We start from the raw sequence: 26864 nt of genomic DNA, 5'->3' as shown, positions 1-26864 counted from the left end.
CAAAAGGCCCCACTCTTTGCTCTGCCCTAAATCTGACACACAGCCCTGTATTAGATTCCATCAACCAGCCATATAGTCTATGGAAGAGACAGCTTTTGGCTCCTCCCACAGATGTAACACCGGCAACAGCAGCAAAAACGGTGACATTTATTAGAGCAAACCTGGAAATAGCTGACCCAGATATCTTGATATAGCACGTGCTCCGTTCTTTCATTAACCTGCTCTGTGCTGGGTGCCGGTGGCTCAGCGCTTATGGTGTTAACATATAAAAAGCTCTGGTGACATCATGATCTCTTTTCTAGTTAGAATAATGGCTTCTTTCACAGACCGACAGATTGGAAATTACCTGTGAAATATATTTCCCCAGGCGCACAATCGTGCAGCCATATAAATTATCCAATTTAATGGCCTTTGGAATTTTTCTACCATTCTTTCTGTGGCCCGGAATCTTATCATATGCCCTGATTTCATCCAAACCCATTAAAGTGTCTCGGAGACAAACTGCTCCCTAGCAGAGGAGAGACAGGAGTTAAAGGCATCCAGTGAATACCACACACATATCCCATGTGAATAATGGAGGACTCTTGCTACTATCACATGGGCTGTTTTAACTGCCACCTCAGCAGTCAAAATGCCCTGTCCGCACCTCTCCTAATGTTGTTTAATGGAGCACTTCCATGGCATTTGGCCGGCTGTGCCCCTACATCTACAAACCAAATGCTTAAAGGGGAACTCCGGCTTCCAAACCAAAATTTGATAAAGAGGCTCACATAACACAGAAACACCTAATATACCCATCACAGTTACCTGTTTCTTCAAAAAGTATGAATAAATGCCATTTTCTATGCTGAAATCCAGCTGTTTAACAGTTCTACTCTTTCTGCATCATTTGAAATCCTGGCAGGGAAGTTGGGACTAAACACTGATGTTACAAATTGGAACAACTTCTCCACAGCTTACAGACAGCATGCAGGAACTACATAACCCACAATGCACTATGATGTTCTGTTCCTTAAAATCACGTGTGCAGGGAAATGTGGGGTTTGGAGGATGCAGGCTGTGGCTGTTGATACAAAGTAACAGTAGTCAGGCAGCTCAGCAAAGTAGTCAGAAAGATCAGCATAAGAGCAGGGGGCTCGGCTTAGGGAACTGTCAGAAACCATTAAAAATCTTGAAAAGTCTGCATATTTTTTAACTGATGTATATTGCAAAGTTGCTTGAAATTATGTTTACTTTTCAAAAAGCTTAAGTTATGTTTTTGTGCAGTTCCCCTTTAACTTTATGTAACTATTTTTAGACATCAAATATGCTAAGTGGCAATCAATTCCCCTGGACTATTGTGAGCTACTGTATATCCCTGTACAAGAGGTGGTCTTTTAATGCAGCACTCAGGGAAATCTGCTTCTCCCCCCCCCCCCAGGAGCTCCCATTGCAGTCCCCTCCTCCAGGCAGGACAGCTGTCATCTGGCAGAACAAACACCACAAGGAACCAACTTCCAGCCCTGCCCTGGCCATATGTCACCGGTATTTTTGGAACAAAAACTTTAGAGATACAAGAGCAGGCGAATCTGAGGTGTCATGTTGGTGATTAGGTTACAAATGAATACCAACCCAAAAGGACCTGTGACATGAGCATATCAGAACCTTCCTACAGGCTGCAAATATAATCTTATTACAGGCCTGGGTATGATTAAATCTACAGACTGTAACCATTTCCAATGGCGTAACTTTAGTCATGGTATGAAATTTTGACTCCAGCACCCACTAGTGTCCCATTATCCCCATTCCCAGTCTAGCATTGGTGAGCGAGGCCAATGGGTGAGAGTAGTGTGCAGCCTCTATAGGAAAACTATACCCCCAAACAAGGTAGGTCTCTATAAAGATATATTGCATAATATAAAACCCTGCTTCATTTAAATAAACTGCTTTCATAATAATACACATTTTTTAGTACAGATAGTACAGTATAGGCCATTGCTTAATCCTAAATAGAAATTATTGTAAGAATAAAGGCCCTCCTGCGATCCTACTATTCATGGCGCACACAAACAAACATCATACATGTTAGGTCACATGAGCCAATGAGTGGACAAAGTTCGGTCTTTGGCTTCCACACTTCTTCCTGTTACAGTTAGAGCTGCAGTATTTCTGGTCAGGTGATCTCTGAGGCAGCAGAGGGAATATCATAAAATGGGGGTAAAAGATTTCAAAAAGCGATAGTTAATTAAATATATATTCCAGTTTGGTAAGATTCTTTAATAATTCACTTAATATGATATAAACTAGAGATCCCCAAACTGTTATGGAGAAACGCAAGCATGGAAAAAGTTCCTTAGGGTGCCAAATAAGGGCTGTGATTGGCTATTTGCTAGCCCGGATGAGAACTGGCAGCTTACAGGAGACTCTACTTGGCAGTATACTTAGTTTTTATGCAATTAAAACTTTTGTTTAAGCCTGGAATTCAAAAATAAGCGCCTGCTTTGAGGCCACTGGGAGCAACATCCAAGGGGTTGGTGAGCAACATGTTGCTTGCAAGCCACTGGTTGGGGATCACTGATATAAATTATCTGTTGCTTAAAGGAATTGTTCAGTATAAAACAAAATTTTCGCCGTTTCGCGAATTTCGCGCAAAATTCGCGAATTTTTCGGCGAAGCTAAATGGCACAAATTCGCCCATCACTATTCACTATCCCTCTCTCATCACCTGTTTCTCTTTATTCTCTATTCATGCAGGAGTTGGTTGTCAGATAATCATTGACAGTTAGATTCAATATATCTTATAGGGGGGGCTCCTTTTGCCTAATGGATGTATTAGGGCTCACTTTATTAAAATCATCAGACATCATGTCTCTCTACATGCAGAATTTATGCAGATGGCAGATATTTTGTTAGATTTTGTTCGTACTGGAATCAGTTATTTGTGTGAGTTCCAATTCATCTGCTAGGAAAGGAAGCCTCCTATAAGATATATTGGATTTAACTGTCAATGAATATCTGACACCCAACTCCTATATGAAGACAGAATGAAGAGAACCAGATACTGAGAGAGGAATAGTGAAATTAAACTTGATTATTTCAGGGAGGGGGACACATAACTGTTTGCTTTTAAATCTGAGCTCAATGCTAAGGATCAATTGCAAACTCACTGAACAGTTATGTCCCATGTGGCCCCCCTTAAAGTAGCTGACTAACTCAGAGTTAGAGAGCTGAAAAGCAGGAAGTAGTGTTCTGGCAATTGTGTTACACATCCAATCACTCCAGCCTTTATAGATTATATTTTTGGTTAACTAACTATATTAGAAACATTTTTTATTTTGCACATACAATCTATTTACCCAGTTTTTATTTTTACACTGAACTGTTCCTTTAAGTATTCCTTTTAGTTTTCCTTTAATGACAACCTCCTGTCCCTGTTAATACAAGGAGCATTTTGTACATGTACATTTCTGGCCTCAAATCCGTCACTTGTGTGGAGCAATAGGCATAGCCATTTAAGTGAAAGACAAATGGAGCAGTTTGCTGTGAGTGCTTAGCCTTTCACATAAGACATTGGGGCTCATTTATCAACACTGGGCAAATTTGCCCATGGGCAGTTACCTTTAGCAACCAATCAGCGATTAGCTTTTAAAAGCCAGCTGCAAGTAGAACAATGAATGCAGCAATCTGATTGGTTGCCATGGGTTACTGCCCATGTGCAAATTTGCCCAGTGTTGATAAATGACCCCCATTGTCTGGCTAGTTAGGGATATTAATGTAATTTTCTACACCTAATCAGTGCTTTTTTGGGGCAGAAATGGCTCCCGTGCAGGGGCGGACAGGTGCCACTGGTCAGTTCTTACAGATAAGGGTTTTGGTGTTTTGTCCTCTGATATTTTCCTGCCTTCAGCCCAAATAGGGTCCATCTGGTCACCCCACCCACTTAAGAGGTGGCAGGCTTCAGAAAGTCCAGCATTAGTAATAATTAAATTGTGAGCAGTTTCACACACACACAACATATGCCTGGACTTGAACATAATTCCACCCTCTAAGCTCAGCTGTTCTGGCCCAAAAATAACAACTGAAGAATGTCTGGGGGAGAGATACAACCTGAGCTTTGGGAGACATCTTCCAAAAGAAAGGGCTTTCGTGAGGTTATACAAATTAGTCACCACCTGACCTACTGGAAAAGGGTTGGGTAAACCCACAAATCCTGCAGGTTTTGGGCCAGCAGTGCTTCCTTTGATTGTCTTTATTGCTACAGACATAAGTGAAACACCTGCCCCCAGACAGAATTAATAAACAGAGTGATTTAAGAAAGCAGAGTGAGGCAAAGGAAACAGCACCACTGCAGTTTTACAATATGGTATTTTATGAAAACAGGATATTTGGATTAATAACAGGAACAGGCCAGCACTAGGGCATTAGAAATGCCTATTAACTAAAAAGGATAATCAGAAAAACAATGACAATTTAGAGAGACAGCAACTCTTTGTCATGATTCTATCCTTTTCATTTCATCGATTCTGCCCTGCGGCCACTCAACTGATCTCTGATCTTGAAGTCTCTGTCTATTAGTCTCCAACTCTTCCTCCAAATATGCCATAATCTGTATAATCTTCCCTGTTTTCATTCATTATTAACCTATTTCTCTTTCGATATCTCACTTCATTCCAGCTTTCTATTGCATACCACTACAATGTCTGTGGTATTCTGGTAGCTGTATCTAAACAACATCTTGAGGGTCTCAGGTTGGCTGGTCCTATTTTAGGGCCTCCTTTGTATTCTTCAAGGTCTTGTCTTGACATTACAGGGCAGAGTTATCAATTGAAAATTTGATTTTTTGAGGGTTTTTCTTATGGTTTCAAATTCAACTAGGGAGTTATTCAAATTTGATTCAAGATTTTAAAAAATTCGAATTAGATTTTCAAGATTTATCATACTCTGGCCCTTTAAGTTTAAGAACTCGAATTTGACTATTCGCCACCTAAAACCTGCCAAATTGCTGTTTAAGTGAATGGGAGAGGTCCAGGGATCAACTTTAAGTTCTTTGCAGCCTTCCTGACATTCAAGAATTGAGTTTTTAAATTTGAATCGAATTTGATTCGAATTTTAGAGTCAATTCTAATAATCCGAGTTTTAAATATTTAATTTTATTAATACATTTCCATTGGTCGAATTTTGAGTTCCCATGAATTTGAAATTCAACCCTTGATAAATGTGTCTCTACGTCTTTTACAGTACATCAAATGTTTTAGGGACTCAGAAATGACAGAAAGATTGCAATCAACAGTGAATTTGGCTTTGTACAGTCTTAAGCTGGTCATACACTATAAGATTGCCAAATGAGCAGATCTTTCCCCGATATGCCCATCAACGCAGGGCTATATTCGAGGAACGAGGAGCAATGGGCTCCGGCGGGTCAATCGCTTGAAAAATTAAGTCACTGAAACAGCCGAAATTAAAGTCCTGAAGCGGCGAAAAAACCCAAAGTCACGAAAGGAGGCGAAGTTGAAGTCCTGAAGCCATGAGTTCAATACCTCTGAACACCAATGTGTGTTTTTTGTTTTTTTTAATCCCCTGGCCACCAATGTATTGTTTTAATATTCTATAGGCCCCTGCCACCAATGTTTTTTTTTTTTATAAATATTCTTTGGGGCCCCAATTTTTATTTCTAACTTGTAAGGAGGGCCCTGGCGCCAATGTTTTTTTTAAAAATATTCTTTAGGGCCCCAATTTTTTCTTAACTTGTAAGGGGGGCCTTAGAGCCAATGTTTTTTTTAAAAAATGTTCTTTGGTGCCCAATTTTTTTTAACTTGTAAGGTTGTTGTACGGGGCCCCGTGATTTCTAAAGGTGGCCCTGATGGGTTGGCCACCGTTATAGAGTGATCGCAGATCTGTTGCTGATTGATTGATGTCAACTAGGTGCATCTTAGCCATAACCCTTATCAATATAAATGTACAGAGATTAAGCACTGAGTAGTAAGAGCCACAGAAGGAAGGGGACCCCTGCCCTGTAGAGCTAAATATTCTGGATTGAGATGCAGCAGCACATACTTATCTCTGCATGGGACATGAATGGTGAACAGTTCCGCCTGTTATATTGATCTATAGGTGAGTATAATAAAGACATGTAGTGCTCAATGGTAAAGTGATGGATCACTTGGAATGCAACAGGTATTTAGACTAAGGAGCTGCAGGGCTTAACCCGTGGGGCCCCAAGCAGGTGGGTATCAGATACACGGCTATCAAAGGCAGATCATTAGCAGCCATGTTGTGTCAACGTTCCATCGCTACAGAACTTAATACCCAATCTCCTGCATTGCCGCAAGGCCCAGGAGACTGTAACTAATTCACTGCCAGATATACCAAAAAAGCCTGGTTCAAGGATGAAACTCATAACCCCCTGACTGCTGGAAATAATATGCACCTGATTTTGTTAATTGCTGCAAAGTGTAAAGTCAAGTGAGGTCCCATTGAGACGTTTCACTTTTCTGTTTTGCTGTTAGAAGACTCTCCCAGTGGGATCCCACAAACAATACTCTAGGTAGCTATACATTAGAGAAGTAACGGGCCAATAGGAGCTTTCAATCACATTTATGGAAATATGCCCGTGATGATACCATTCCCAAACATTAGTGCTATCACTGTTCAGCAGCTCAGCCAAAAGTAGCAGAAGCCAAATAGCAGAACTTTCTGGTCAATTTGGTAACACTTGTTGGGCCAGACTGGGCTATGAAGCCTCACATAGCGTCTTAAAGGGGACCCGTCACCCAAAAAAAATATTCAAAATCCTATTTTATCACATTAGTCCAGCAAAATGAACTTTAATTACACTATATAAATTATTTGTATCTTGTTTTCCTTCAATCTGGGAATTCATAAATATAACAAGCAGGCGGGAGCCATTTTGTGGACACTGTTATTAAGGCAAGCCTTGCATCATCTCAGAATCTTGTTTGTGCACCAGAATGGGGGACCTGATGTCCATCCCCATGCCCTGGCTACACAATTAAATGGTAAAGAGAATGGGGGAATGTGTAGAGAGCAGTGACATCTAGGAAGTGCTGAATGGAAAGTGAAAGTAATTGTCTGCCCCGCCTCTATGCCCATGGCATAGAGGCGGGGCAGACAATATTTGATTGATAGCTGAGATTTTTAAATGAGCTTACAACAGCTATGAATGCTTTAATAAAAAATAGAAATTGGATTTCATGTTTAATTTGAAAAGGACTTTTATTATACAGATTTTTGTGTCTGGGTAACAGGTCCACTTTAATAGAAGCCGACAAAACAAGCAGACCTCTCCCTTATAGCTTATTCAGCCAATGAAACAATAACCTGATCACTGGAGGGACTGTTTTACCAACACGTCCAATCGTCGTTTTGTTTTGGGCCACCCATGGGCAAAGTGTCAGACCAGACTGGTCACAACTGCCAGTTTTTCATAAGTGCAGCCTGGGAAATCAATAACCAATCTGATCAGAGCTGAGCCCCAGGGCAATGCTATCAGATCATTTCCATTTGGTCATCCAAGTGAAAGGGCCAATTGTTCACAATCAGGATTCAGTCACTGTTCTGCCTTTATTCAATAACCTTCTTTTTCTTCTAGACTGAAAATGAAAGAGAGCAGGCAGATGGAAATAGAGCCAACCCCTAACTTTGTTCCAAGCTGCTGTCTAATTCTCTATATATATATAGCCTGGAGATATATATCCTCAAGGAGAATCGAAACGCATAGATTTTGAGATTTTGTGAATATCTGAATAAAGTCACTTGAAGTTTTATCCGTGAGTGATTGTTTATCATTCACATTAGTCTCTGCCACAGAGGAGCTTACAGTCTAAAGTCCCTATCCCATTTACACACACCAGGGCCAATTAGAGCATGGAGGATAACCGGAGTAGCCAGAAGAAACCCAAATAGACGCAGAGAGAACATAAAAACCCCTTAAAATCTTACCATGTGTATTTGGGCTGGACGATAATAAAATGATAACATAGACGTCACTGAATCCTTTGACAGAGGGTCCACAAAAGTCTCTTCCATGGCAACATACAGTCCACAGACATAATATCTATGGCTATTGTGATACTAAACTCTATAGTTAGTATTGTATAGATATGGGTATATAGAATTTATGTGAAGGTATGGAGGGGTGTGTGTATGGATGCTGGGTTTTCATTTGGAGGAGTTGAACTTGATGGACTTTGTCTTTTTTCAACCATGCTACAACCTCAAGATGGACAGCCGTATCCTCAAACCCATGAATCGGAAATGAGTTACAATGGTATGGCTTGATAAAGCTAAGAAAAAATTATATTTTTTATTCATAATGTAGCCACTATTGACTTGAGCCAATAAATGACAGTAGAGGAAGCAGTACAGGATTTTTTTTTAATTTGGATGGATTAAGCAGCCATGTACAAAGAGTCCAGGTGGAAAGAGACAATTGTTGAAGGTCAATAAAAGAGTCAGATGCTTTACAGATTGAATGGATTGGATTGAGTCAGATAGTGGGGAGGAAAATGAGAACAGAATAGTAAAAATAGAGATCTGGAACAAAAGAAGAATTAATTGGTTTAGGAATGGCCACATTTTGGAAAGGTTACAGAGATCATACTGGCACAACTCAAGACACATTTTCATTATGAGGAACATACTGAAAGGCAGTGGGGAATAAATAGATTTAGTGCACTGGACATTGGACAGGCTTAATATTAAAGGAAATTTTTAGGTGTTGTCAGAAGTTACTTTTGCTCTATGCCACATAAATATTGAATTTGTGGAATGTTTATAGAATCAACCCTCCCTTAAGGCGGCCACACACTTGCTAATCCTCACAAACGAAAATGATGATTCCCGTATGAGTAGCCATACATGAAGTGCCCTCTTTAATATAGGTCCATTCACGTGGGCTGCCAGCCCCTAACATCTAAATTGCAGATCCCCTTCTCTTCCAAGTGCCATGTGAGCAATATCCACGGAACATCAATGTTTGGTGGGGATCTTGTGGCCAGCATGAACATTTTTATTTGGTGAGAAGTGATTGTACATGATATATGTGCCTTGGCTATGCCTTAATTTATTTTAAGTGCTAGCCGGAGGCCATGAGTCGGACAACGTGTTGCCCCATAGGCACTAAATACATCTATTAAACAAAAAAAATCTACATTGCTGAAACTCTATTACATGATTGTCGGAACCATAGATTTTACGAACCACAGTACTTAAAGTAATAAACATAGTGGATGACCTTGAATCAGTAGGGCAGCTCTACCTATGATTTGCCATGCGGTTAGCTGCATATATCTGTATTTCAAATGTTGCGGGGTCCTGTATATTATCACACAATGATGTAATTCAAAAAGAACTATGGAGATCTGGAGCATGCTGGTCTACTTGCCTCCAACATCAGCAACAGTGGCTGCCTCCCCAGCATAACTCCCCAGAATCACCCTGCCAAGATGCGAATAAGGCTTCTCCGTGTCGATTGCAATAAACTTGCACATTATCAGTAATCCTGCATTTTGTCCCCCACGTTGATGGTACTACTGTAAGGTTTCTTCATAGCCTGTCTTCCAAATATAGAAGCTACCCCAGCAAATGTACTCTTTTCTGTGACTTGTACAGTGCATTTCAGCTCCAGCTGCAAAACTCACAGGTGTGTACGGAGATGTACTGCGTACTTATTCTATGCAGGCTCATTAATATGCAAGTCTTCCTCACAGGCAGCAAATCATCCTGCGCATTCATGCAGGGGCCCAATTTGTACACTGACTGCCTGACATGATACAGCATTTGAATGGATGTGCAGGGTCTATAATTAGGAGCACACACTTAGTCCAACTTATCCAGTCCCACTGAAAAAGATATACTGCATTGGCCAAGATCAAGCCAGATGCATCCAACAAGTTACTAGTTTCACCGTAGCCTTTGTCTCTTACTTTTCACTTAACGAATAATATAAAAGGGTTGTAAAGACCTGTAACCTCTTATTGAAGATGTTGTTCACCGTTGAGTTCACTTTTAATATGATGTAGAGTGATATTCTGACCTAATTTGCAATTCATTTAAATTTTTTATTATTTGTGGTTTTTGAGTTATTTGGCTCTTTATTTAGCAGTTTGCAGTTTCAGCAATCTGGTTGCTAGGGTCCAAATTTTCCTACCAACCATGCATTGATTTGAATAAGAGACTGGACTAGGAGAGGGCCCAAATAGAAAGCCAAGTAATAAAAAGTAGCAATAGCAATACATTTGTAGCCTTACAAAGCATTTGTTTTTTAGATGGGGTCATTGATCCCCATTTGAAAGAATCAGATGAAGAAGGCAAATAGTTCAAAAACTATAAGGAATAGAAAATGAAGACCAATTGAATAGTTTCTTAGAATTAGCCATTCTATAACATACTAAAAATTAACTTAAAAGTGAATCAACCCTTTAAGGACAATTGCCATTTCAACAGTCCGAAGCCAATATTCGACAGAAAAGATTGATTTATTAGCTAAACTACCATTCGTTCACAGATATAAAGTGTGTCTGAGCTGGTGTCTCTTCAGTGAGGCCTGGGTTTTTTTTACATTGGGAGACTCACTCACCATTCTGTGCTACAGATAAAGACTTTAAATTCAGCAGACCATGGACTTAAAAATTCTGTGATGTGAATAATAAGTATATATACATATATATATATATATTAGGCTGTCTTGACAACACTGCGCCAGTTATGATAAAAATCTTCAGTTTTTCACAGCTAACAAAAAATAAATTCTTAAATTTTCCAGTTGGGGCTAATTCTCGTTAACACCAATCTTGACACGAATACGAGTTTTCTTTTCTCTTTTTTAAGTCACGGTTTCTAGCAGAGGACATTCATGGGCTTTCAGAGCCATTAAGCGTCATTGTTTGGACTACAATGCTTGGTTTAATGTCGCATTGCTTGCAGTCACTGGGAAGAAAACAGCAATCTCTTTTTGCCGTCGGATATATAATGGAATCCGGTGCTTTACTCTTCGCCAATTCCCTTATAAGGTTCTGGAAGCTGACTATACCTGGTTAAATTACTGCTAATCATTAGAGCGCGCAGGTATTTCTATTACTTTAGCACACAAATAAAACTGTTCTGGGCTAAATAGTGTTTCCAGGGAGAATGAATAAAGCAAGGGCCCTGCTCTGTGCCAATGTTATATGGATAGTCTTTGGGGTATCGCAGCTACCAGCCTGTACTGGGCTTAAGCCAGGCCTTCATTAACCCATGGGTGACCCCTCATCTCATATCACAAGGAAGGAGGGGAGCTGCTCCCTCCGAATGCGATAGTAATCTGCTGCACCTGATTAGCAGTTTATGGACCAGGACAGCAGATTGAGCTGTGCTTTCATCTATCCGCCGCTCCGATTGTCAAGAGGGAAAAGAAAAAGGAGGGGGCTGAAGTGGAGAAAGGAGAAAGAGAAGTGGCTGGAAAGGGGAGGGTGTTGAAGAAAGTTCTGCAGAGGCAGAGATAAAGCCGAGACGTGGTGTTCTGAAATAAACCTACTTCTGCTCTGAAAAGGAAATCAAGGACCTTGTTATGAAATGAGGTCCTCTTTAAGATGATGGCGATACGGCGGAAGAAAAGCAGCCACAAAAGGCGATTTCCAGGCACAAGAGTCCAAGCCGGGGGATTATAAGCTCTGAGTAATTCTCTGGACATGGGATCTGTGATTGGAGTGGGAGCTGGGGAGAGATTGTCTGATTAGGGCAAAATGCTAGAGACATACGTATCATATTCATCACATATTCCAGCCCTCTGTGAATGGGGGCTACATGTAATCATCGCTCCCTGGCACCTAAAAGTAATTGTTACCCCAACTAAATAACAATTTCCAGGACCCACCAGCAACCATGGTTCTTCTCAGTTGTGGAGGATCTCAGAGACAAAAATACCCTTAGTGGGGGCCACACAAATTAAATAAAATATATACACAGACTCATAATTGCAGCCGCTTATCAGAACTTCAGTGGTAATTGTTCATCTTTCTAACATGTTCAACTGCTTTAAGGGTGATTGCCTTTAAAAGGGTGGCCTTCCCTGCTTCTACTATGAAGATATATATCTCTGGTTCAAAATGAATGGGCTGTGCTTGAACAATGTCCTAGGAACAAATAAGCTACATAACTGATGAATGTTAAGACGTGCTATGGGTTTGGCTAGCTCTATGGCAGTGATCCCCAACCAGTAGCTCGTGAGCAACATGTTGCTCTCCGAACCCTTGGATGTTGCTCTCGGTGTCCTCAAAGCAGATGGTTATTTTTGAATTTCTGTCTTGGAGGCAAGTTTTAATTGCATAAAGACTATGTATAGTGCCAATTAGAGCCTCCTCTAGGCTTCCAGTCCACATAGGGGCTACCAAATAGCCAATCACAGCCTTTATTTGGCATGCCACGGGACTTTTAAATGCTTGTGGTGCTCCCCAACTCTTTTCACATTTGCATGTGGCTCACGGGTAAAAAAGGTTGGGGACCCCTGCTCTATGGCATACAGTAAATTCCAAAAATGTTATAATGGAGTTCTATTGACGGGTGAATATTATGTCAGAGGAGATACACCTCTGCAAGCGAAGGTTCCTGGGGACACCCCTGCTCCTGCACATAACGCTTGTAATAAGGCTGCAGAATGTGCAAGCTTTAGTTACTCTTTAATGATGGCTGTCACTCTAAGAGACAAGGCATATTTTGCCAAGCAGCAGATGTTTCATTGTACAGTAAATATAATATTGCCCAAAAGGGACTGTAACCTAAAATATATCATTCTTTTGTTCATCACTCAAACCTTTATTAGCTTTGATGCCTTCAGAAAATGACCCACGGTGGTACGTAACAGTGGTTTTGCCCAGAATCTGAAAAATCAGGCAAAAACTGCTCTGCTCTAGGCACCCACCTGGGAATTTAGACTCTGAAGAATGAATATATGGAGATTTAAGAAATTCAGGATCAAAAGTTCAATAGAGAGGTTATCTTCATGAATACTTTGCAGCACTTCTTTGTCCCCTTCAAATACTTCATTGCACCCACATGAATTATGCATACCAGAAAGTCAAGAAGTCTGCAGGAGTTAATGGTTATGTGAAGCAGAAGGTGTATGAAGTAGAAGGTGCGCTGGAGGACACTGCGGTTGCCTTCTATGTTAAAGTAAAAGCTGAATTTAAAGGCGATGGAAACAATGCCCATGGCAGGAGTAACCCCACCAGGATATTGAGGCATAACCCCTTTTAATAGATGGCAGAAAAAAAATCCATCACCAAGAAGCAGTACCTGGACCAGATAGCGGGGAAAATATCGTGGGCAGTGTGGATAGTAAGTTGGGTAGGAGATGCAAGCACTAAGCTGACCAGAAGAGAAGACTAAAGCAAAATACTTCTCTATGAAGGAGGTAAGGAGACGAGAATCAGTCCCCACATGGGATGGAACAGTATTTAAACCAAGTAAGTAGCAAGAGTACTACCACCCAAAAAATATATTATAGATGTTGTACTACTACAAGGACCATTTTGTGAACAATTTTGAACAATCTTTGCATCTTCCCAAAATCATGTTTATATGCCAGAATGGAGGATCTAATGCCCATGCTACAATTATGGCAATGAGGAGGAAGGAGGCAGAATGGAAAGTGAGTATGTACCCAGGGCAGCCATCAGGGGGGCACAGGGGGGAGAGTTGTAGGGGGCCCCGAGGGTAAGGGGGGCCCAGGCCACGCCACCCATCTTTCTGAGAGCTGCTGACTTCAGGAAGGCATGGACGTTTAAGGGGCCCTGGCCACAAATTTTCTCATAATGTGGGGGGGGCCTGGCCACCAAATTTTTTTTTTTCATGTGGGGTCCTAGCCACCAATATTTTTTAATGGGGGGGCCTGGCCACAAATGTTTTTTTATGGGGGGCTCTGACCACCAATATCTTTTTATTTTTTAATAACATGTGGGAACCCTAGCCACCAATATTTTTTTTGTTTTTTTACTGTGTGGTGGGGGGCGGACCTGTGGGGTGGGGAGGGCAGACCTGTAGATGGGGCTTGCTGTGGGTGCAGCCCAGGGGGCCTAGGAAATTTTGTCGTATGGGGCCCTGCGATTTCTTATGGCGGTCCTGTATGTACCTGTCCCGCCTCTTTGTCTAAGGCATGGAGGAGGGGCAGGTAATATTTGATTGACAGCTAAGATTTTTAAATAACTTTATAACAGGTATGGGTACTCTATTTAAAAAAAAAGAATTTGGGTCTCATGTTTAATTTGAAAAGGACTTTTATTATGCAGATTTTTATGTCTGGGTGAGAGGTCTCCTTTAATGTCCCTAGCAGAAAAGGAAAAAGTAGCCGTACAGTCAGGGCTTTGGGCAGAGAGAGCACGTAGAGCAAAAAGCGCTACTGTCGTACCTGCAGCCACTCTCTGCATTCTCCCCATGTCTTGTTTTTCTTTTGCACGCAGAGCACAGGTGGCAGGAATGCTAAGAGAGAACTGATCCACCACCGAGCCGAGGAATTATTTGCACTCAATTAAAATGGGGGTATTGCCTGGCACTTTATGGCCTAATGCTGCTCATCCACGAGGCGTCTGGAAATATAACGTATCGCCTTGTAAAACAGGCTGTCATCATTAGGCCCAGCATACAGCTCTTAAGGAGATCTCCATCAAACACAGCCTGCTTGTCTCTGCCCTCATGCTACAGTTCCATCTTCTCTTCTTATCCAAGAACCTTTGCTTGTGCCACACTGTCCCCTTCACCTACCCCAGTGCCCCAATATGTCCTAGGCCCCTCCAGCAACATAATTCTATCCCAAACCCATTAATTAAAGAACCACCATTCTTCCCATATTTTCCCAGACACCACAAGCCTAATCCATTGAATCTTACTTTCCATGCACCTTGAGCATGCCTTACCTGAACATGGCACTCACCTGATACCCCCAACCTCACACAAACGCACCCTGTTCTTTATGTCTAGCTTAGTGTCACCCTGTCCAGTAAACCAAACGCTCTCATCGTATCCCATAAATATGTGATACAGCCTCTTGGGCGCTGAGTATGCCTTGTAGACTCACCGTGAGTCCAAATTTTGGGCCCTGAGTATGCCTTGTAGACTCACTGTGAGTCCCAACTATGTGACTAAGGGGAGCCCAACAACATTTTGGACTATATTATCAAACTATAATAATATATCCTTATGCTAACCGTGTTTTTTCCCATACTATGCAGAATACTTACTTGGCACACACTTTTGTAAAACCAGTGACACGGCACCCCCACAAGCTCCTATAACAAAGTCCGACCTACTCTCTGTCAGATCACATTTCTCAGATACTGAGCCTGCAACCAAGCGGACTCCAATGTGCAAGAACGCAGCCATGCTGCCAACAGCACAGGGCTACATAGAGATGTGCCCTCTTAATATGCATGGCAGAGAGCTGCATTGTTAGGTTGTAGAGACCATTATAATTCAACAGACTAAGAGATAAAAGGGAAATTAAATTGTGGCAGTGCAGACCTCCCCCCCACCTGTGCCCCCTCCTGCGTCCAAGTGATAAAACTGGAGCTGCTTCCCGCTTAATAGCCCACTAAAGCGTATGGCAGCCTTGCGCGTGTGCCAACCTCCTGCTTTATCTCTCCTGGCCGCAGAACTGGCTGTCCATGGGAACCAAGCAGAGCCCACTTAATCCTGCAATAAAGAGACCATTCAGGCTAATAAAGACAACTCTTCATTACAACCTGTCTGGCCACCCCCCACCCAGCCATTGCTGGCGCACACACACGTGCACCTTCCCAAAGCTCTGGAATTTAACCCTTGCCAAGGCAGCGAGGCCTCTGACACACTGGAAAATACAACATGGCATTTAAAACGTTCATTTATACTGCACACATGCATTAGCCTAAACAGAGCATTCTGTGAAAGCAATGGTTAGTGCTGCATAATGATTTTCGAAATTGACGGGAAAAAAAGGTGTCTAAACATAGAAGCCCTTGTATAAGCAAGAGATAGAAATACTTTCCCACCCAGGCAATCTAAGGCTGAGTACAGCCAGCATGCCACAAACAGCCTAGTTAGTGGTCGTTGTCGTTTAGCAATGTATTAAAGGAATTGTTCAGTGTAAAAATAAAAACTGGGTAAATAGATAGGCAAAGTAAAACATGTTTCTGATATAGTTAGTTAGCCAAAAATGTAATGTATAAAGGCTGGAGAGACTGGATGTCATAATAGCCAGAACACTACTTCCTACTTTGCAGCTCTCTTGGTTTCCACTGATTGGTTACCAGGCAGTAACCAATCAGTGACTTGAGGAGTGGGCACATGGGTCATAACTGTTGCTTTTGAATCTGAGCTGAATGCTGAGGATCAATTGCAAACTCACTGACCAGTTATGTCCCATGTGGCCCCTCCTTCAAGTCGCTGACTAACTCAGAGTTAGAGAGCTGAAAAGCAGGAAGAAGTGTTCTTTTCTGTTACACATCCAGTCACTCCAGCCTTTGTAGATAACATGTTTGGCTAACTAACTATATAAATAACTAATAACTATTTGTTTTTTTCATTTTGCACAGCCTATCTATTTACCCAGTTTTTATTTTTACATGGAACGGTTAAACGGTAAAATAATTTTATGTTTAGTTCTGCATCTTTCCATCCTGGAATTCAAACTACTATGTTGGTGCTATGATTCCACTCTCCCTAGCAACTAGGCAGGGATTTGAAGAAGGGACTGAAAGATAAATAAGACCGGACAAAAAACAAAATAATAATAATTATAATAATAAAAACCTACTGTCCAAATGAATCTGTGTTAGTCCATATTTATAGAGTTATAAAGGCAGAAGAAAAAATTGGCAAAAAATTTTAAATTACAGACCAGCTACAAATTTTCAATATATGATTGGTAGATTGATATAAAAAGTTTATCTTGGCCTTTAATTACGATTAAACAATATAATTCAGCCTTTGGATGCTTATCAACATTTTTCTCCTTATGAAGAGGTCTCCGTCATGCTGGTGGCCCATTGCAAATGCTATCCCCCCATGCTATCATTAGTTGTGCTGTTAAATTTCGCAAAGTGTCAGCGTAAGTCATACAATGGCAGAATAGATCTGCAATCTATAAAAGCACTTCTCTCGCCTGTCCCTGGTAATGCTGCTTCGTCGCTACCCAAGTAATGTCATTAAACCTTCAGCCAGGGCACTAGAGAAAGACAATTTGCCGCGGGAACAATGATGGGAGAAGGCTGCCTATTTACAAAAGGTTTTATTACAGAAAAGCGTAGCATTTCCACTGAAAAACACGCACATATCATCCATGCAATTTAGCCCCCCCCCCTCGCCTTTCCGGTGCTTCCCAGATTAAATATCAATTTGCCAGCTCAGGAAATATGTCTAAGACCGAGTCCCTTACACCTCGGGCATGATGAGAAAGGAGAGCGCGCGTCTGCATACCAGAGAAGCAATCCTTCCCTGCGGCCAATGCTAAATCTCCCTCAAATATGGAGGTGGAAGGAGAACATTCATCTTTATGTCTCTCTAAAACTCCTTCCTTCCATTCTGCTAAAACAACCCTGCAAATTCACTCTTAAGCCTTTCCCTTCAGTCACTTTATTAGAGCACATCCCTTTTAACATCTCGGAGCAGCTTTATGTAGGGATATCAGCGCCCAGTTCCATCCAGGCTTTGGTATATATAATGTAAAGCCACACACCCATCATCTTTCAGTCCTAAAAGGTGTCTCAGTGGGTTTTGGGAGTTTTACTTGAACAGTCCCTGATGAGCTGTAGGCTGAGCAACAGGGATCGAAGTGCTATTGACTCCATGATAATATTACCTGACATTCCCCCATTCCTCCTCAATCCAAATGATATTCTGAAGGCCCACACCATGTGCAGATCCTGGTCAGTTGACCCTATTCGGACCTCCTAAATACAGCTCAGCTTGCATTTCTGCAGTCCTATGTAAGCATTCTATTTATACAATAAACAGCCCTCCAGATCTTTATGAGGGTAGTCAGACGTTCTCTGTGAAAAAGCAAATAGTGGAGCACTGAGGAGACCAGTGTAAAGATTAAAAGTAGAAATTTATTCGGTAAGTATAAAAACTTCAATTACAGCAGCATAATACAGGTCATAACTGCCCGTTTAATGCGTTTCGTGGCTCCCCGCCACTTCATCAGAAGCTTTCGGGGAGCCACGAAACGCGTTAAGTGGGCTGCTAGGACCTGTATAATGCTGCTGTAATTGGAGTTTTTATGCTTACCGAATAAATTTCTACTTTTAATCTTTACACTGGTCTCCTCAGTGCTCCGCTATTTGTTTTTACTTGGAATGAATTTACCGCATGGGATGGCAGTGAGACGTGCAGAACCCTAAACCCAATGTCCGGTAAGTGCTCCCACTGAATCATTTTTGCTAGATGTTCTCTGACCATCACTTCTTCTCTGGTGCTTTAAATCTTGTTTTCCTAGATTTAGAGGTACGAGTTTCCCAGCTGATTAAAATGAGAATGTAAAAGTACTTTTTCACTTGCAGTACCACTAATCACCATTCTTGATGGAGGGGTACTCTATTTTATTGGCAGAAAATATTACAACTCCGTAGGGTATGATTTGCACTGTAAGCAAAACAACGAATGTGGAAAATGAAATCAAACAAATCTTTTCATTGGCAGGGCAGTCCCTCATTAACCCTTAGTAATATATTTATTATTATTTCATATATTATGAAACTACCCCACATTCGGTCCTGTCAAAGCACCAAACTGCCCCTCATTGAAATCTGCCACTTACTGCACCAATCAAGGCAACGTTAGATGCCAGGGCTGAACAAAACAATATAATATACTGTCCCACTATATACAAATATAATCTAATATCCTTATATATATTATAGGGGGTACATGACTCCCTTTATATAAAAAGCTCAGTACTATCAATTAATTCTCATATAAAAATAAATTGTTGCCTAATCAAAATAACGGCAATTCTAAGCAGCTTTCTCATACACATTCTTTATACATTTTCAGTGATTTTAAAATGATTTGTAAATATATCTGATATGATAGCCGGTATTTGGCTAACCCTTCGTATTCGCTGACCTGCCAGGTGTACCTTTTGAAACAAAAGCCTGACTTCTGCTACATAAATTCAAGGCAGAGAACCAGCAGTGCAGTCAACTGCATTCTGTTTATGAGAATCATGGTCAAACACAATACATGAATAAAAGATCACCAATGTGCATTGATCGTTGTGCATAAAGAGAATTAATCACAGCCCTACACGCATACACAGCCATGCATACAAAGCTCCATCTAAAAGTACGTCCCCAGCCCCAGTGAGGGTGCATTACACATATCTATGGAAGGAGATGAGCATCCAGGGCACTTTGATACTGCTAACATGCTTCTCATTGCCCCCCTGATGGGTGTCTTTATCTGTAAACATCTGAGCGGTGACTTCTCAACAAAATAAATGGACTTTGCAACAGATCAATGGAAGAGATGAACCCACAAAACCACATCTTAGACCTAATTCTCACCAGGACCCTGCCTCCATGAACATCTGATGGGACTGAATTACATGACGGGTTTATAAATGTCCAAGCTACTTTAATGTGATCCATTGATTTAACCCTTCCATTGTCCATGTGCGACTCGCAGTGATGAACATGGTTTTAGATGTTTGGGTTGCAATGTATGACTCCATCTGACCTGTGCACCTGTTAGGTGACAAGTTCATAGCAGCCGATATATTAAAAAATAATCAGCTTGCCACCTTAAAGAATGTGGATAGACGAGATTGCAAGTATGAACTATGCTTCTCTGAGAGCCTAGAAGTGCAAACTTATATTTAATATCAACATGCACAGTGCCAATTCCTGGGGTCACTGATCAATTTCCCTCCTAGAGAGATGCCATACCGAGTTGATATACAGTCTAGTAACAGACTAATAACTGCACACAAAGCTATGCCATGCATGTGCCTCCAGTGTTTAGCATGGCTCCACTACACACAACCACAGAATAAGGCCTAAGGATTCTGATCATTATAAGCAGACAGGCCTGTGCACATAAACTTATACGCTGAGCCAAGGTCTATGGCATACAGTATGTGCAAGATGGTGACAGCAGGGGACATTCTGTTGTGTCTTTCCCATCCTTTGCCACCCAGTGGGCACATTATGTGGTACACTCAGTACATTCAATATTCCCCATACCTCAAGCTATCCCAAAAAAAACCAATCCAACCTGCATGCATACACAGAGGTAACAACCCATACACATATTCAGTCCCATACTACTATTCTCCCTGCTAACACAACACCCAACCAGCTAACCCCCATCACCCCAATATGCATGTACACCGATGAGCACCAATGTATAAACAGTACCCTAGACCTTCATAGAGATACCCACTATTTGTGCACATATAAATTCCCAATCTAGACACTGCTCACAACCTTCAGCGCACACTAATTAGTAAGCCCGAATACACAACCAACCAACAAGTGAACTGGACCCCAACCAACGCACATGAATCCCACAGCCTGAAAACAGACACATCGCAACAATGCAGTAAAAAACATCCCAAACCTGCCATGCACAGGTCACCTCATCCTACAACACAATAAACCCAAAATGAACACAAAGTCACAAGCCAGACATACTTGGAGCCCCATTATACACAGCTCCAACATGTACAGCCACAGCCTCCATACACACAAACCAGTACACACACAGCTTGCACAACATGTGCCCTAACCTGCACACACCCCTATACAGGTAAACCTCAAACCTTTATCCACACATCCCCAACCTATAAGCACAAACACCCCCCCCATCCTTCGACACACACAAGAACACACAGACAACCTAAACCTGACTTATATAACACAGACAGCCGCAGCTGAACAGATATACAGACATCATCCCATAGTCTAGCACAGCCCCAATCTGCAAGCACACAGCCCAGCGGAGCAATATAGAGGTATAAAGTGTGTTGCACATGTAGCCCCAACCTGCACACACATAACCTCTCACAGTTCCATTATCACAGTCTACACAATGCAGCAGCCTTGTTGCTCTCTAGAGAGTGGCTTGTGATAATTATCTTGATTGACTTTATTATTTTCCTTTGTAGTGATTTTTTTTTTGTAATTAGCCACAAATTCTCCATCCATGTCCCCAAACATTCCATGCTATGCGCCCGATGCAAATGGCAGCGTGTGTCAATCAAATGCCAAACCTCCTGTCACAGCCTTGTCTCTCCTTGACAGAGCCCCCTGCTGCTCTGCCCCCCAGGGGGGATTGAGTTTTATCTGCCCCCACCAATGCCTGGAACATATAGCTGAGTGCTGACAGCCGCTATGTCAGGGTTCCCTAAAATACACTGGCTGTGGACCTTGCATAACCCTTTCAGTGCCAGGGAGGCTGACAATAACACACTTTTGGGCAACAAAACTTCTCAGTGTCCCTTCAAACCCTTCAGGGCTTGTGTGTAGGTACCCACTCAAAATATCTCTTGCCCTCTATATAAACACTCACTAACAATCATGTACACTACACTGTGCTGTGTATTCACACACTCACACAACACACAATGCTTTTCAACTGTACAGAAACTTTAATCTGCCTTTCTCTTCATATAGTGCCAAGCCACTGGCACTAGAACATTGTCCAACACATCCACTAATATACCCTCTTCTGCTCCAACAATTGCCCCCTCTTCAGCCAGGAGCCTCCATAGTATATAAATAAATGTTAATAATAATAATAGTATGACTTCTCTGCAGAATTAGATCTAGATTGAGAATGATGCCGACAAAGCACAGGCCGGAGGCTGGTGCAGAGCCAGAGATATACTGTACCACCAGCCGTAACCAGCTGATCATACCAAAAAGTGTTTCATGAACAAACTGAGGGGCACAATGTGTTTTTGAACACAGAGGAAATGGGGGGCATCTTCACTATTAAATGTGCTGTCGGGGTAAAGGGCTCACACTACAGCAACAATGGCAGGTATTTTGCTTTTATAGCCTGGTTGGTAGGACATTAGATGAACATCAGGCACATCAAGGAGCTGGAGTTGGGGGCACAGACAGTGGTATAATAGGGGGCACAGACAGTGGTATAATAGGGGGCACAGACAGTGGTATTATAGGGGGCACAGACAGTGGTTTAATAGGGGCACAGACAGTGGTATTATAGGGGGCACAGAGAGTGGTATAATAGGGGGCACATACATTGGTATAATAGGGGCACAGACAGTGGTATAATAGGGGGCACAGACAGTGGTATAATAGGGGGCACAGACAGTGGTATAATAGGGGGCACAGACAGTGGTATAATAGGGGGCACAGACAGTGGTATAATAGGGGGCACAGACAGTGGTATTATAGGGGGCACAGACAGTGGTTTAATAGGGGGCACAGACAGTGGTATTATAGGGGGCACAGAGAGTGGTATAATAGGGGGCACATACATTGGTATAATAGGGGGCACAGACAGTGGTATAATAGGGGGCACAGACAGTGGTATAATAGGGGGCACAGACAGTTGTATAATAGGGGGCACAGACAGTGGTATAATAGGGGGCACAGACAGTGGTATAATAGGGGGCACAGACAGTTGTATAATAGGGGGCACAGACAGTGGTATAATAGGGGCACAGACAGTGGTATAATAGGGGGCACAGACAGTGGTATAATAGGGGCACAGACAGTGGTATAATAGGGGGCACAGACAGTGGTATAATAGGGGGCACAGACAGTAGGAGGTATATGGGCATCTGGAAACAGGAGAATGTGCAGGATGGGGACATGTAAGACACACACTATTATAATGATCAGCTGATGGGAACAGGACACAGGGGTTAATAATAAAGAGGAGCTCGTTAGATTAGGGGCACAGCAGAGGGCGGAGCGAGGTGGCACGGGGGATCCGGAATGAGATGATTACAGGACGAATGACGGCGGAGCGGAGAATGGGGTCGGGGCATTGGGAGCTGTTATTGTCGCTACTCACGTGTGCTGCTGGGGGAAGCTGTCGCCGTCGGTCCCGGTGAGGAAGAGGAAGCCGGTGAGCAGAAGGCAAAGAGCCGGCAGGAGCGTGCGGGGAGCGGGGCTGCACATCAGCATCATCCTGGGGAGCGAGGAGAGCGGAGAGTAGAGAAGGAAGCGAAGCTCAGCACTGACGGTGGGGACCGGGGAGGGAGGAGTAAGAGAATGGGGACAGAGACCGCCCTATATTCTCGCCCCGCCCTACAGCCTGCCCACCCGTTATATACAGCCCACCGGCAATACACAGCGTTATATCCAGCCCACCCTGCTATACACACGGCTATACCCAGCGTTATATCCAGCCCAGCACCCGGCTATACACAGATCTATACACAGAGCTATACCCAGCCCAGCAGAAGTACAGCGTGCCCAACTCATACATATGATTGTATATAACGCGAGCTACCGCCCGTACTGTGTGTGCAAAGGAACAGACAACCCACAGGCACCAGGAACTGCCCACCAGTTGTGCCGAATGCAGGCGAGATCCTGTATCTAATGTCTGAGCTAACTTACCAATCCCCTGCCAGCAGAGCCTTCCCACCCCGCACTCAAATACCGCCCCCTCTATGCACAGATCCTGAGACCCCGCCCACTATATACTCACTGCCTTCCTACTGTACTGATAAGCCCCTCCCACTAATGCCTCCTCTCTATATGTGCCAACAACACTGTGCCCACACTTACTGTACTCATTATCACCCGACACGTGGCCAAACCGAGATTCTGCAAACGGTACTGATTATCACCCAAAATTAAAGGGGTTGTTCACTTTAAAATTAACTTTTAGTCTGATGTAGAGACTGATATTCTGAAACAATTTGCACTTGGTTCTCGTTTTTAATATTTGTGGCTTTCAGGTTTTTTATTATTTGTGGTTTTCAGGTTTTTCATTATTTGTGTTTTTTCAGCTTTTTATTCAGCAGCTCTCCAGTTTGCACCCATTTGAATAAGATGCTGGAATGTGAATAGGGAGGGTCTGAACAGAAAGAAGAGTAATAAAAAGTAGTAATAACATTACATTTTGAGCCTTACAGAGCATTTGTAGACGGGGTCAGTGACCCCCCATTTAAAAGCTCGAAAGAATCAGAAGACAAATAGTTAAAAAAGCATAAGGCAATAGAAAATGAAGGCCAATTGAATAGTTGTTTAGAATTGGCACAGCACCTTCATCATTATGGAGTTTTCTCAGTGAATGATACAATTATGTAAACAAAAAAAAAGCATGAGTCAGCCTCTCTGCTCGTTAGATGGAATTAATTCCCTACTGCAGACTGCACAGTGAGCTAATAATAAATATATATATATTAAAAAGTCCCGTTTGGTGCACACGTAAATAGCATTCAATTGCCAGGGTGCCAGTTAAACTCTCTTATCTGTATGCCATCCAAAAGAACCGCACTCACAGGTCTTGAATTGTGATATAAAGAAAAAAAATATATCACAATACAAGACCTGTGAGTGCGGTTGTTTTGGATGGCAAATATATATATATATATATATATATATATATATATATTAATATATATATCTGATGAAGATTCCTATGTGGAATCGAAACGTTGGTCCACTTTAATAAACCTTTATGATCGATAACTACTGACTCAAGCGTGACTGATTCTGGAGTGCCGTCACTGGAGGGATTTTGCATTGATTTACAGACTGGCACCCGGCCCTTGGATCGTTTATGGTCGTGCGTTCCTGCTCGTTCAGATATATATATATTAATATAGAAAAATGGAATTCTTATCTTACAGGCCACTATAGACTGGCAGCCAAACCCTTATGCCTGTGCCCAGTTATTCCGGATTGGCATCGGCACAGGCCTTTTGCTTATAGTGTGAACATTTTCAGAATCTTTTCTCAGTTTTGTCCTGTCTTGACACTTGAATACTGTTCCTGAAAGATGTGTTTATTTGGTTGCTGTTGTGTTTTTATTGCATATGTTTATGGTGGCAGTTGCCTTGCTAATCTGCTGGAGGGCGGCACAGGTCACGTACTGCGAGTTATTTGTCACTTGAAGGCCCTTACTAACAAAAGCAATTATTATTGCCAGTGGGCACAAACATTACTGTCAATGAGTCCACAATTATAGTCATTCTGCTTGCAGTCATTAAAAACATCATGACTATAAATGTAAACCATAGGATCCCACACTGTGGGCTTGGTGTCCCTTGGGGACCCACAGCAGTGGATAGCGTGGAAGCGTCAGTTAAGGTAAGATTTGGGGTAAAAGATTATTTGCTCACCTGGTCATTCTCCCTAGCGTTGTTGCAATCTGTCATTAGTCAAGTATTTATTCATATAAACATCCTTGTCTCCCCCTAAGCATGGGCTAAATAGGGCATACAGAGCACAGCTAACTGTCAGTGCCATGGTCAGTGGTCAGTGATATATGACGTGCAATGAAATAAATGCAAATGGTTTCATAAATTGCAAGAGATAACTCTCTCTCAGACACACAATTTTGGCAGGAGCAAAATGCAGCAGAACCCTGTTCTTACTGCCTGCCAATGACAGGCTTTCAGAGTGGGGCTTCTAAATAAAATAAAAACAGGCAACCAATTTGCATTTTAGAGCCAGAGCTATGGGTAAATGTGTACCCCTCTGTTTCCCATGCGCAGTATGCAGGTTAATGGACAGAATACAACTCTGCACAAAAGCTGTGTAAATTAGCACTATATTGGCAATTTTATGCACAAAATGCTCTTGCATGTGGGCCAGTGGTAAAGAAGCTCTCACGTTACTCCTTCCCTTAACACTTGGATCCCTACTCTGGTGAAAGCCATAGGAGCATTAGCCATACTTCTTCTTGGGGCTTGTTGACTGTCCAGCTGGCAAGTCTTCACTTTCCTGTACTAATGTAGTAGTCACACAAGCCTTCCAAGTTTGATCTTCTCCCAGGGCCTTATTTCATCCCAGGCTCCATACACACATACAGACATTCCCTTCACACTGGTTGGGGGCAGAATAGCCTATCTGACTTGTCAGTACCTACTCAGTTAAAAGATTTCAGCCCAAAACACATTACTAGTGTCACTTCATATAGGAAGCTAAATGGGTGGTTTCAAAGCAGTATTTAAGGCGAATTAGCTCCTCCTGTGTTAGCTACAAGTATCATGTTAGGCAGGGATATGATAATGTGCAACATATCTCCACCAAAAGAGGACAAGATGCCTTAAGGCCTCCATGAACGGCCAATAAAAGCTGCTGACAGAGAGAGTCGGCAGCTTATTGGGCCATGTGTGGGGCCATCTGACGGGATTCCCTGATCGATATCTGTCCTAAAGTCGTCCAGATCTCGATTGGGCAGATTAAAAAATCTTGTTGGATCGCGGCCACATCTGTGCGTTTATGCAGTCCCACGACCCTGGGGCCCACAATTGGATCAGCGTGATATCGCCCACCTCAATGTGGCCATATCAGGGAGAGATCAGCTCATTTGGCGACATTGCCAAACGAGTGTATCTATACGTCTATGGCCACATTTAGAGCTCGTACATATGAGCACTTAAAGGGGAAGGAAACCTAGTCAGCGCAAACCCACCACCCCCCCTCCCGTTTGTTGCCCACCCTCCCTCCTCCCCCCTGGCCTACCCGTCCCGCTGGGCAAATGCCCCTAACTTGTTACTTACCCTTCTGCGCAGGTCCAGTCCAGGGAGTTCACAGACGACATCTTCTTCCACGCGATCTTCTTCCTGCTGTGAACGGCGTTTTGGCGCATGCACAGTAGGATCATTTCGCCGGTACGGATCTACTGCGCATGCGCCAAAAGTCACGCGCATGCGCAGTAGATCGTACTGGCGAAATGATCCTACTGCTCATGCGCCGTTCACA

General features: G+C 42.5%; 1 protein-coding gene across 2 annotated transcripts in view; it reads right to left on the bottom strand.

Moving 5' to 3' along the window:
* Positions 1-23507, bottom strand: part of cacna2d2.S (calcium voltage-gated channel auxiliary subunit alpha2delta 2 S homeolog) — a 188472-nt gene extending 164965 nt beyond the window's left edge. The window contains exon 1 of one of the 2 annotated variants that reach the window (XM_041561692.1): positions 22993-23507. In XM_041561692.1, the coding sequence (XP_041417626.1) occupies positions 22993-23108 (116 nt within the window). In that variant the 5' untranslated portion in view covers positions 23109-23507. The remainder of the gene's footprint in view (positions 1-22992) is intronic. The other variant, XM_018261321.2, reaches the window with a different exon arrangement.
* Positions 23508-26864: the final 3357 nt, after the last annotated feature.

The sequence above is a fragment of the Xenopus laevis genome, chromosome 4S, assembly GCF_017654675.1.
Source record: "Xenopus laevis strain J_2021 chromosome 4S, Xenopus_laevis_v10.1, whole genome shotgun sequence".
Taxonomy (NCBI): Eukaryota; Metazoa; Chordata; class Amphibia; order Anura; family Pipidae; genus Xenopus; species Xenopus laevis.
Note: the sequence above shows the minus strand (reverse complement) of the source record. Positions and strands in the feature narration are given on the sequence as shown.